Source organism: Stigmatopora argus, chromosome 6 (assembly GCF_051989625.1).
Source record: "Stigmatopora argus isolate UIUO_Sarg chromosome 6, RoL_Sarg_1.0, whole genome shotgun sequence".
In the NCBI taxonomy this organism is placed as follows: Eukaryota; Metazoa; Chordata; class Actinopteri; order Syngnathiformes; family Syngnathidae; genus Stigmatopora; species Stigmatopora argus.
Genome location: NC_135392.1, coordinates 5,005,659 through 5,018,466, shown reverse-complemented (window position 1 = coordinate 5,018,466; position 12,808 = coordinate 5,005,659). Strand labels below are relative to the sequence as shown.

Sequence of the window (12,808 nt, the reverse complement as noted above, 5' to 3'; positions counted from 1 at the left end):
TTGTTGCTCATTTAAAATTGAGTCATGTCATAAGATCGCAAATATAGGAGCTGGCCGAAAGTACCATTTTTATCAGTAGCAAACCCCATGGAGTAAGAAGTTGTCTTACATTGGCATGACAGCCTCCTCTGCTGCTCTGCAGACATCGGTTGATGGCGGCGCAGGAGAGACCGTCGCCCTCGTAGCCATCCCGACAGGCGCACCTGCACCGGAAAAAGTTGGCTAAAGACCGTCCCGCCCACACCACGGCGGTCCGGTCGGGGGCGGAGTCTCACGTGCTCCGCAGTCCGTCGTGAGTGCAGTAGGCGTGGATGTGGCAGTGTCGGTTCAGTCCGTCCGAGTCGCACGGCGTGGCGGTTTTATCGCAACGCTCGCCGGTGAAGCCTTCTAGACACGAGCCGGCGCGACAGGCGCCGGCGCTGCCCGGACGGTTGTCGCACTCGCCGTGGACGCAGCGGCACTCTGCGGGAGGCGCGTGCGTGAGTGAACGACCGGTGGCGGGAAAGCGGCGGTCGGGCCTCACCTTCGTCGCAACGCTCGCCGTGTTTGGAAGGGTCCGAGCAGATGTGGCAGGCCACGCCCTCGAAGGCCGGCTGACAGTCGCAGACCCCGTCGCCGCCGATGCCGTCCGCGCACTATAAAACATGCGTCATTGCAAATAGTCGTTCCAAAAAATATGAAAGAATTCCGATTTTTTTTTTTTTTTAAATAACAAAAAATTGAAAAAAATCAAAGATCAAAATAAATATACACAGATGGATACAAATATTTTTTTTAAAGTTAAAATAAAGAAATAATATAATAATACAAATATACTGACTAAAAGTCAGAAAAAAACCATTGAGTAATTATTTAAAGTAATGCAAACATAAATCAACTGACAAAATAAATGCATGAGAAATTAGACTACAAAAAGCAGCACTGCGATTGGGAAAAAAAATGAAATATATAAAAAAAAATTTTTTATATAATATAAAAATATAAAATATAAAAAATATAGAAATGTAAAAAAGACATCTTGCTACTGTGACAATGACATAAAAAGCAGCACTACAATTGGGAAAAAAACATGAAATATATTAAAAAAATATTTCATATAATATATATAATATAAAAATATAGAAATATAAAAAAGACATCTTGCTACTGTGACAATGACATTTCTCAAATATGGGATGAATAGTCTAATCTAATCTAATGATATTAAATATTTAAAATGATTTTTTTTACCGTTCCTTTGTTATAACAAGGGTTCTGGAAGCCACCAATGCACGGCTTGCAGTCGGGCCCGTAGAAACCTTTGCAGCACTCGGGCGTCTGCCGCAAAAACATGACACGACAGGACGCCACGTTATTGGGCGCCCGACATCCCATCCATTTTCAGCGAGCCGACGTTCTGTCAGATTTTGCCAGCGGAGCTTTTTCCCAGATCAATTTCTATCCCTTTGTCAAATTTTGCTACGTTGTTTTCTTATATCTGCGTCCATCACACCGAATTTCCCGGACTATAAGTTGCACTTTTTTCCTAATTTTACTGGCCCTGCGACTTAGCCTCAATTGCAGCAAATACATTTTGACTACCAACAGTGTTTTTTGAGGCTATGCAAAAAAAACTCTAAAGAAGTCACATGAATTTTGGATATTTTAACAGTCCCAATACGCCAATCGAGTTCTTGTTGGAGATCTTCATGGTAAAGGAAGCTTAAAAAGCGCAAAGTGGCTAGCAAAGTATGACAGAACGCCGTCGGTGGCCGCCGAGACGGTGTCACTCACCCGCGTAGTGACGTTGCAGTACTTGGCGCATCCTTGGCTGGACCTTAAATGCAAAGGGGGCGTGTACTCGCAGCCGAACATGTGATTTGCCTGAAAAAGCACAAGTTTCTAAGGAAAAAAAATCCTAACGACTGCACTGCAGGAATATTTGTAGGGACGGAAAAAAAGGAAGATTTTCACCAGCTCGACGCTGCCAACGGGACACGACGTCTCGTACAGGTAACTGCAGTGGACACACGGACCCTGAAAGGAAAAAAAAAAGGCTAAGATTGGTATTTTTCTATTTGGGGGGGGGGGGGTTGTTTGTTTGTTTTTTGGGTCATTTTTTTGGCACAACTTGTATGATTAAAAAATAATTATGGGGAATACAAAAGTACATGAAAATAGAAGAGAAAAACGTTTTCATTGGAAAATCCAACTAAAAACAGGAAAATGCTATCTCGTCATACGAGCTCAGTTCCGGAACGGATTAAGCTCGTATCTCGAGGTACCACTGTACTCTTATTTCATTGTTTTAAATATAGGATGTTCTATTTTTGTACCTGTATTTTTTTAATAGCTAGTTTGGTTTGGCAAAGGCATGGCCGGTGCTACGGATCCAATTGATTTGAAGTAGAAGGGTCGACGGCAGCCTATAAACGTTGGCACTTAAAACGAATGGCAAATATTTGGAGCCCTCCCACCGTTACGATCTTGCTGGTGACGACGTCGCATCGGTGCGGCATGACGGGCAAGATGGAGGTCGGGTACAGCAGGCCGTCCACCACGTGGACCACGCCGTTGAGCACGCGGAGGTTGGGCGCCAGCACGCGCACGCCCTTGTCGCCCAGAACGATGTCGCCCTGGGGGAACAAAAAAATCAAAAGACGGCAGACGAGGGAGGCTCAGCCGGGGTGGCGGCGAGCGGCTCACCTCGGGCGACGCCGAGACCCTCAGCATCTGATTGGCCTCCGTCTCGATGCGGGTGAGGGACGTCAGGTCGTCCGACGTTAGCTGCCCCGCGACAAAAAAAAGAGGGTTCGATCTCAAGTGGGTCCTCACGGTGTGGAGTTTGAGTGTTCGCTTGCGAGGGTTTCCTCCCACAACCCGAAAAACATGCATGCTAAGCTAATTCTACGCTAACTATGATTGCTTGTTCATCTTATGCCAGCGATTCGTGCCTATAGTTAGCTGGGATAGGCTCCAACACCCCCAGCGACCCATGTGAGGATAAGCGCTTCAGAAAATGAATGCTTTTCTTTGTAATATCAACTTTTTGTTGGTATGGAGTCCTTACGCTGGCTTTGGTGTAAATGTGGTTCCGCAGAAGTTCTTGAAGTTTATGTTTGGCCTGGAGAAAAAAAAAATCAAAATAAATACTAATAATAATAAAAAGAAGAAGAAGCGTCGTCCGTTGATGGAAGCATACGTGGTTGAGCATGTAGAGGATGCTCCCGTCTCGGGCGTCGTCAATTGCCTGGTTGCTGGGGATGAAGACGGTTAGAGGGCCCGGTCCGTTCAGGGGGAGCGTGGCGCCGCAGTTCTGCAAAAAAATCAAAATAAAACAAATCATTTTTGCATTGAGATGGATCATATATTAGCCAATAAACCCTGGCACATCGTCTGAAATCCCACCACCATGGCATACACCTTATAGCTCATCTGTAGAGATTTGAGATGAAAAGTTGCTGTTTTAGGAACAATAATACAAAGTTGAAAAGGGCAAGTCACCATTTCCAGTATTTCACTGGCCACTAGAGTCATCTTACGCCATAAACCAACTATTCCTGTTATATTACGGTAAGGATTTTAAACCTGTTTTTTTTTGTTTTGCCTAACAAAGGAACAAATGAATCACCATTTCAAATATGGACAAAAAGCAAAAGTGGTAAATGTAGTTGCCTCACATCAACGAGAGACAGGAAACGGTTGAACATGGCTTCCTTTCTCACCACTTCGCCGATGTTCATTCCTGAAAACTGAAGCCAAAAAAAAGCTATTTCATCATTACTGCCACAATAAATAAGTCATTCACGACTAGCCCATTATCAAGTTAGTTTGACAGGAAACTAGACGTTTGTAAACCTCAGAATTGTCCAAATAGTTTTTTTTTGGAGTCTCCTAACTTTAACGGCGACGGATGTCTTTTCCCGATTTTGCCTACCGAGGCGGGAGTGGGGGCGGCGGGGGCGGGCGCGGCGCTCCTGATGGGCGCGTCGATGATGTGGATGACGCCGTTGGCCGCCGGCAGGTCGGACTTCACCACGCTGTAAAGGCGCTTGGGATCGTGCAGTAAAATGAAGCCCTGCCAAAATAAAAGTCCAGTCAAAGCAAAGTCTTAAATTTTCTTCAAAATAGACAGGGCGCCTTATAATCCAGTTCGCTTTATATATGGACCAAAACTAAAATTGTTATCACGATAAAATCAAATAAATCAGTGGATAGGGTACACCATCCTCTACAGCAGGGGTGGCCAACTCCGGTCCTCGAGAGCCGCTATCCTGTGTGTTTTCCATATCTCCCTCTTCTAGCACACCTGAATCAAATGACCAACTCGTCAGCAAGCCATCCAGAAGATTGATACCGATCCTGATTATTTGATTCAGGTGTGTTGGTGGAGGGAGACATGGAAAACAGACCGGATAGCGGCTCTCGAGGACCGGAGTTGGCCACCCCTGCTCTACAGCTCTCAAAACTACGGCAAGCAGCCCCCGATTCTACTATTTTCCCCGTAGAAAATGTACTGCGCAGTGACTGCTGGGATATGTAGTTCTTTTGTCAATACACCCAATGGATTGTGGCCTGTATACATCGATATTAACACAGCTTTACGAAGCATGGAAGGCAGCGTTGGAATAGTTATGCTAGCTACTATTTGCGAATGGATTGTGGCCGCCTGGACGAACGTATAAAACTCAGCGTTTTCGATGACTCCTTCGGACAATTGTTCAATTCGGACACGGAAAATGAGGACTTTGATGGATTTGTGGGTGATGATGACGTGAGTACATTGTAAAATGGCTAAATAAAGTACAACCCAACTCAGTTTTGCTTCCGTTGCCTTTTTAAAAACGTGTTTTTAGCGTGTGTCCGTATGTTTAAGCCGGTGTATGTTTTGCCATGCCTGGCTGCGTCTATAAAAACGGTGCGTCCTTTGTGTGTGTCAAATACAGAAATAGCACTTGTTACTGACACTGCGGCTAAAAATACGATGCGCCGTATAGTCGTGAAAATACGGTGGTCAAAAAACGTCCAAATTGAAAATTGTGTTTTCCGTGTTTTTACAACGTTTTTGCGGAAAATGATTCATGAATTCGTTTTATTTGGAGACGTTTTTCCAAATAAATCTGGAAATGGCGGCGGCGGCTACCTTGTCGCCTTTGAACCTCATTTTGGCACCGCCGTACATGTCCAAGTCCGGGCCCTTGATCATGTCCCGCAGCAGGTGCTGACCCAGGATCAGGTGGTCGCGACACAGCTCCTCCACGTTCACCGACTGCGGATGTGGGGGGGGGGGGGGGGGGCGATTGGGCGAGGGAACATCACCGTTTGGCGGGCGTAAAAAGTCACCCGGCGATGGCGGACGTACGGCGAGAGGCGATCGGAGCTGGGGGACGAAAACCGTCAGGGGTCCGTTGCGGACGAGCAGCGACGGGCAACCTTTGACTGGAACGCAGTAGAGAGGAAAAAAAACTCATTGGAGTGGCTGTCTCGGGCGTCCAATCTGCCCAAGGGGAAGGAACGGCAGCAAGGGAACGATCCCCCATTTCAAATGGTTTGGATGTCTACTAGCGATAAACTCATTTTAATTGACGGTAAAAGAATGACAAGAGCTTTCGTGCATTGACATTCAAAGTCATCGCAGCTTATTTCTCCCCATTTTCTGCCATTGATGTCCAATCCATTTGAAGGGGGAGGTTTGACAACAAAATAATGAACATTCATTCGCTGCCAAACCTCCTGCTTCATAAAGTTTGGACGTAAACTCTTTTCAATTGATGAAAGCTGCACGAAAAGACCTTCCGTGACCCTTACTAAAATGGCCTCAGGCTGGCGGCCATCTTGGTAGGGGCGACGTTCCTGTCAAAGTCAATGCATTGACATTCATCATTTGTTCATTTTTTAGCTTGACATCCCATCACTTTGAAATGGAAGTGGGAGGGGCAACAGCGAGCGTTCCATCATGTTTGTCTTTTTTTTTTTTCTTACCGAAGAGGTCGACGGCGCCATTGAGGGTTTGTCTGAAGGCTCCGTCGCGGTTGAGGTCCAACAGACGCTTGCTCAGTCGCCCGAAGCAACGTCGCCCGTCGCCGATTTCGTCCGGACGACAAACACACCTGACAAAAAAAACCACAGCAAATTGGCTACAAATTGACACATTTCGACATGGAAATTCCACATCAACATTTTTACCAAAGTGGCCATTTCAATTTGGCCAAAGTTTTCCATTTTATAGGTCAGAATTGCGCCATTTTTTCTTTCCTATTCGGAGGCGGAACCCACCTGGCTTTGCCGTCCAGTCCGGTTTGACAGACGGCCGACGAGTGGCAGGTGTCGGGCTTGCAGGCGGAAATCAGATGGCAGAGCAACTCGCCGGCGCCCTCCACTCGATTCATGCCGGACATGCACTTGCAGGCCGCCTGCCGACGAATCAAAGCAATCAATTACAGTGATACCTCGACCTACGAGCAGTTCTACCTACGAGATGCTCGACACACGATGAAAATTTGGATCAAATAATTCGCCCTAGATACGAGAAAAATGTCGAGATGCGACCAAGCCAGGTGGCCATGACATGAGAGGCTGTTTATCATTGTAGCGCACTCTTTTTTGCCGCATCTCTTTCGTGTATAACAGATATCTACAAGCACTGAATGGTTTCTTTTGCCTACACATGGACCAGGAAACACACAACGCGCATGTGCGGGCAAAAAAGAGGGCTTTCTGGGTAATGAAGTATACTCGTGCACACAACACCGATAGCCAATGGCACCCTTCCTTTGAATAAAACTACTTTACCCACAATCAATACGTGGGTAGGAGGTTGCATTTCCTGTTTCCCCCTTAGCATGTTAGCTCCCGTTGGCGGAGCGATCACTAATTCAAGACTACTTCTCGTTGGCAAGTGGTCGTACGTTATCCTATTGTGAGGACATTTGTGTTTATCATTGCATCAATATTTTGAAGGGAATACAACAGCAAACAGCCCATCGATGGCGAACGCGAGGGTGGAGGCGTGGCAAACAGCTAACCCGCCCAGAAGGTAAAAAACAAAATCAGAATTCAGTTTTGTGTAAAGTTACATTAAACGTATGTTTGAGTGTGTCTGTATATATTAATCCAAGTTAATTTAAATTTGTTTGTTCAGTTACGAGTGCGTTGCCGTGGATATAGTACCCCCAATAACCCACCCCCGCCCACCTGCTTCTATCTGTATGTCCGTCTGTGTATCCTTCGCGTCTAATTTTATAGTTCTATTGAACACATTTTATTACTATTAAACCACTCGTTATTTGTTACTTTGTCAATAGATGGCGAATTAGAAGAAATAAAACCTTTTTTTCCAATACAATATCCTTTTTTTTGGTGTTTTTTCAGAGTGTTGGAACGAATTAATTTGTTTTTAATTCATTTCAATGGGAAACGTTCACTCGAGTTACGAGAAGCTCGACATACGATCTCAGTCCCGGAAAGGATTCAGCTCGTATGTCGAGGTGCCACTGTACCGTATTTTCTGGCATATAACTTTTAGTTTTTAGGGAGTTAGCATTTTGGCGGGTACCTTGTTGGGTCCCTTGAAGACGCAGACGGTGGAGTTGAGGGGGCAGCCGCCGTTGCGGGAGGCGCAGGGGTTCCGGGGCACGCAGACGCGGCCGTCGCCCTCGTAGTCGGCCTTGCAGGCGCAGCTGACCTTCGACCCCTGCGAGGAGCAGTGCGCGTTGACGTCGCAGCTGCTGGACGCGCACGCCTCTGCCGGCAGAAGAAGAAGAAGACATTTCTAAAGAAATGATTGCACGCACTCGGGGTTTTGTTTCCATGTGAAAATGGGCTTTTGATTTCTTTTTATTATAAATTTGGCGCAAAGTTGCCAACTTACTGGAGCATTTGTTTTGCGGCGACTTGCGGTATCCGGGCAGACATTGGCACGTGGCGGCGTCGCCTTCGCCGTCGCAATACGTGTTGGCGGCGCACTTGTTGCAGCGGCTGCTCACTGAATAAAAAAGGATAATAAAATAATACTTTCTTTTTTGGGCTTGTGAAAATAAACACGTTCATTTCACCCAAAAATGAATGACTTCACATTCTGATTTTTTTCATTATTGTTGTAATATATATATTTTTTAATATGCAGGACATTTTCATAGAAATGTTTGTATTTTGCTGCTTATAAGTATAAACTATCCAAAATATATCAAATTAAACATCATTAAAAGATTTTATATATCAAATTAAACATCATTAAAAGATTTTAGTCAGTCAAATCATTCCATTTGTTTTCCAATTACTAAACACAAAAATGGAAAAATTGTAAATATGCTAATTTTGCAATGGAAAAATTGATAGAAACAATATTTACTTTTTTTGGGTCCAATTTCATAATTCATCAAAACATTTGTCTCAAGAAAAAAAATCATCATTTGCCTTTCTAATCCAAATGAGACGTAAAAATTAATAAACACTTTCATAAAAAAAAACACCAGATTTAGTCATTATTCTTATTGTTTCTTTTTCCTCATAAAATAAAAATGAAAAAAAATCTTTTAAAAATGTCCTTTTTTTACAATGAGTAAACACCAAGGGGGAAAAAATCGTAACTATTTTTAGTTAAAAAAAAATCCAAATGCATATTTCACAATTGAAAAATAAATAAACATACAATATCAGGTTTTTTCGGGCCATATTTTTCTAATTGATCACAACATTTGTCTCAAGAAAAGTCACCTTGGTCGCATCTTTTTCCCTGGTAGGGCGGCTGGCAGTAGCAGCGTCCGCTGCCGTCGGGCCCCTGGTCGCAGTCGCCGTGCTCGCAGTCGCACACTGTGGCCACCACGGGGAATTAAAAGCCGGCCTTTGGCGGCGGCAGCGGCACGTCACGTCACCTTTATCGCAGTCGACGCCGTACGTCTTTTCCCGGCTGCACGACTGGCAGGCGAAACCGCCAAAGCCTTCCTGACGTTGGACGGCGAGGGTTAGGAGGCAAAAATCGGCGTTGGCGGCGAGAAGCTAGATGGAGCAAGCGACCGACCGACCTCGCAGACGCAGGTCCCGTTGCCCAGGTCGCCGTCCAGGCAGCTGCCGCGGAAGTTGCACGTCTTCCCCGACCAGCTTGGACACGCTAAAAATAAAAAAATAAAAATCATTCATTGTTCAACAACGACTCACCGAACGCTTGTTAGTTTGCCAAATTGAAGCCCTTTGACTTAAGAGTTGCCCTTGGCTACAATCTTACATATTTTACACATAAATGTTCATTAACATGAATATAAATACAGTGGTACCTCGACCTACGATCAGCTCTATCTACGACATGCTCAATATATGATGAAAATTTCGATCGAATAATTCCGTGTGCAGTCGTTTGGTCGCCTGGACCCAAACAACAGGCGACCAAAAGACCGGCGACAAAACAAGGTAAAACAACACGGTCTACGCATCAATAAAAGCCAACATTGGCCATGAGCAGTTTCACTGAGCCGACGTGAGTGTATAAGAGTTTGTATGTACATGCGTTGTCCCTTTAAGAAGCTACGTCAGTCAGGGTCTTAACAAGTTCTCCAACAAAAACAATAAAAGTCCGGGAAATTTGGAGCTTTTCTTTAGCCTAATAATTAATAGGGCATGAAGTATGACTAAATAATAATTCACAGTTTGTATTTAGGGAATTTGAGCAACAATTTAAATGGTAATTATCACTTACCTTCCGGGCGACCAAAAGACCGGTGACCAAAAGATCGGCGACCAATCGACCGTGTACCGGCTTAAATGAATCTTTTTGAGTTACGAGTGGATTTTAAGGACGACAGGACTCACGCAGGCAAAGCGGACCCCAGTGTTGCGGGCAACAGCGGGGCACCAGCGCGTTCTTGAAGCAGAGTCGGCGGCAGCCGTCCAGCGCCAGCGGCTGGCCGCCCAGGTTCAGCGTGTAGGTGCAGTTGGCCACGCCTCCGTTGGAGAACCCCCGCGGACACAGGCTGCCGCTCACGGCGGCGCACGACGTGCACGCCATGTCGGCGGCCAGCCTCTGCTGGACGTCGCAGCGGCCCGACGGCGCCGTCGGCTGACGTGGACGGCAAAGAAAAAAAAAAGAGATTATATTTTATGCAAAGAAATATTTACTTTACCCCTCAACCATTTTTTTTAATCTTTAAAAATGACAATTATTTGGAATCTCATCAGTATTTTTAACTATCAATTGAAATTAAACATTTATTCAATCCGAAATTCTAAATATTTGAAAAATATAAGACGGGTGAAATATTTGACATTTTAATAACCATTTTTTTAATCTTTAAAAATGTCAATTATTTGGAATCACATCAAAAAAATGGATTAAAAAAAATCAAAAAAGGTATCTCAAAAATCTGTATTAGTATTTTTAACTATCAATTGAAATTAAACATATATTCAAATCGAATTTCTAAATATTTGACAAATATAACTCAGGTCAAATATTTGACATTTTTGTAACCATTTTTTTAATCTTTAAAAATGTCAATTATTTGGAATCTCATCAAAAAATTGGATTTCAAAAAAAAAAAAAAAGGTATCTCAAAAATCTGTATTAATATTTTTAACTATCAATTGAAATTAAACATATATTCAAATTGAATTTCTAAATATTTGAAAAATATAAGCCAGGTCAAATATTTGACATTTTTATAACCATTTTTTTCATCTTTAAAAATGTCAATTATTTGCAATCTCATCAAAAAATTGGATTTAAAAAAAATCAAAAAAAGTATCAAAGTATCTCAAAAATCTGTATTAGTATTTTTAACTATCAATTGAAATTAAACATATATTCAAACCGAATTTCTAAATATTAGAAAAATATAAGCCGGGTCAAATATTTGACATTTTTATAACAATTTTTTAATCTTTAAACATTTCAATTATTTGGAATCTAATATACTATATATATATATATATATATATATATATATATATATATATATATATATATATATATATATATATATATATATATATATATATATATATATATATATATATATATATATATATATACATACATACATATATTCTGATCCTAAAAGAAACAATTTTTAGATCATTCGAATCAGAGAACCCATTTTCCACTATTTTTTTTAACAAGAACCTCAATTTAAAAAAAAAAGCAAGTTATATATATATAAATATTATTACAAATCAATTTCAAATGTCAAATATTTTCCCAATAAAACAATCTCAAATGGTAAAAGCAAGTTTCTAAAAAACAAAACAACTTTTTCACCACAAAAAAACCTTAAACTTGCCCACTTGATTCCTCGACTTTTTTCGGCGTCTTACCTGTAGTTGCAGTGAAGTTGGCAGCAGTACTAGTAGTCGTAGTAGTAGTAGTACTAATAGTAGTGGTAGTCGTCGTCGCAGTGGCGGTGGCGGCGACATGGTTGTGCGTCACAAACAAACCAAAAAGAAAGAAAAATAAGATGAAGTCAAAATCCTAACCTACCGAGCGACGCATCCGAGTGCCAAAGGCAAACCGGCCCAACCAAGCGGCGACTTTGACCACGGTCGTGTGGTGTCGTGTCGCGTCGGCCGCGTCGTCTCCTCTCTCTTCTTTCTAATCAAGGAAGAGGCGGGAGGAAAAAGAGGGGGGTGTCGTACACACACACAAAATTCCAAACACAAATGGCACATTTCCTCCTCCTGTACCACTAAATGATCTTTTTAACCCTTTGACTGCCATAAACGTCCAATCCGTTGAGGGCCTCTACCATTGAATGCCATTCATCTAACAAGGTTTTAGGATTTTCTTTTTTTGACTTGTGAATGTCATTGGTAACGGAGTTATTGTCGTTAGATCACCAAATTGGACAAAGTAAATGGCCACATCTGCTGGTCTCAATGATTGCGATTAATCTATCAATAGATTAAATCGATTAAACTGGGTGAAATGTTTTCTTTTTACTTCCAAGTGTGTGACTTTAAAGCAAAAAAATGTCATTGACAAAAGTAACGGATACAAAAATGAAGTCATTGGGTGCTTCGGCAAATCTCACTGGATTGCCATTAATCTATCAATAGATTAAATAGATTAAACTGGCTGAAATTTTTTCTTTTTACTTCTAAAAGTGTGACTTTAAAGCAAAAAAATATGTCATTGACAAAAGTAACGGATACAAAAATGAAGCCATTGGGTGCTTCAGCAAATCTAACTGGATTGCGATTAATCTATCAATAGATTCAACTGGTTTAAATGTTTTCTGTTTCAAAATGTGTGACATTGAAATAAAATAATAAAAGAATTGGACACAAAAGTGAACTTGTTGAGTGCTTTGGCTAATCTCACCGGATTGCGATTAATCTACCAATAGATTAGCAGGTTCAAATATATTCTTTTTTACTTTTAAATGCGGAAAAAAAGATGAACAATCAACTGTTCTGGGAATGAATTAAAAATATTGACACAATTTATATTTCTTAAAAATTTAAATAGCATTAAAATGAAGTAGAAACCATTGAAAAGTTGTCTAGAACATGAATCTGAGTTTCTAAGAGCAAAGCAGGTTGAGAAACTAATGTAAAAAAAAAAAAAAAAAATTAACCAAAAACAATGAGCTGCTTCAACAATAAATAAATAAATACATTTTCAAAATGGCGTCAAAGCATTTATATAGCATGAAAATGAAGTACTAGAGTAAATGATTGCAAGGCCGTGGATAACATGAGCTTTTGGGAGGTTGGGATGGCGAGAAAGAAAGGCGTCTTTTCCTGCCAGGAAGCCAAGGGATGGCGGATTTCCCCCGCCGGGTCCCCGCGGACGGCCGCCGCCGCCGCAATGGCCGCCGCTTTCCTCGCGCACCAGGAAAGG

At 42.2% G+C, this 12,808-nt stretch overlaps 1 protein-coding gene across 6 annotated transcripts in view; it reads right to left on the bottom strand.

Annotated features, from left to right (window-relative positions):
* The window catches only part of stab1 (stabilin 1), a 38,774-nt gene that overhangs the window by 23,273 nt on the left and 2,693 nt on the right, over positions 1 to 12,808 (bottom strand). For all 6 annotated transcript variants that reach the window (XR_013300739.1, XM_077603705.1, XM_077603706.1 and 3 more), the window contains exons 2-24: positions 11,284 to 11,557; positions 9,784 to 10,030; positions 9,003 to 9,088; positions 8,853 to 8,922; positions 8,695 to 8,790; positions 7,850 to 7,963; positions 7,535 to 7,722; positions 6,256 to 6,392; positions 5,962 to 6,089; positions 5,342 to 5,418; positions 5,123 to 5,248; positions 3,917 to 4,057; positions 3,660 to 3,731; positions 3,182 to 3,295; positions 3,050 to 3,103; positions 2,686 to 2,766; positions 2,457 to 2,615; positions 1,954 to 2,016; positions 1,774 to 1,863; positions 1,231 to 1,317; positions 524 to 635; positions 276 to 462; positions 110 to 203 (exon numbers count right to left, since the gene is read on the bottom strand). Coding sequence is in view for 5 of the 6 variants with exons in the window: in XM_077603705.1 (XP_077459831.1) it covers positions 110 to 203; positions 276 to 462; positions 524 to 635; positions 1,231 to 1,317; positions 1,774 to 1,863; positions 1,954 to 2,016; positions 2,457 to 2,615; positions 2,686 to 2,766; positions 3,050 to 3,103; positions 3,182 to 3,295; positions 3,660 to 3,731; positions 3,917 to 4,057; positions 5,123 to 5,248; positions 5,342 to 5,418; positions 5,962 to 6,089; positions 6,256 to 6,392; positions 7,535 to 7,722; positions 7,850 to 7,963; positions 8,695 to 8,790; positions 8,853 to 8,922; positions 9,003 to 9,088; positions 9,784 to 10,030; positions 11,284 to 11,382 (2,622 nt within the window). In the remaining variant the exon portion in view is untranslated. The remainder of the gene's footprint in view (positions 1 to 109; positions 204 to 275; positions 463 to 523; positions 636 to 1,230; positions 1,318 to 1,773; positions 1,864 to 1,953; positions 2,017 to 2,456; positions 2,616 to 2,685; positions 2,767 to 3,049; positions 3,104 to 3,181; positions 3,296 to 3,659; positions 3,732 to 3,916; positions 4,058 to 5,122; positions 5,249 to 5,341; positions 5,419 to 5,961; positions 6,090 to 6,255; positions 6,393 to 7,534; positions 7,723 to 7,849; positions 7,964 to 8,694; positions 8,791 to 8,852; positions 8,923 to 9,002; positions 9,089 to 9,783; positions 10,031 to 11,283; positions 11,558 to 12,808) is intronic.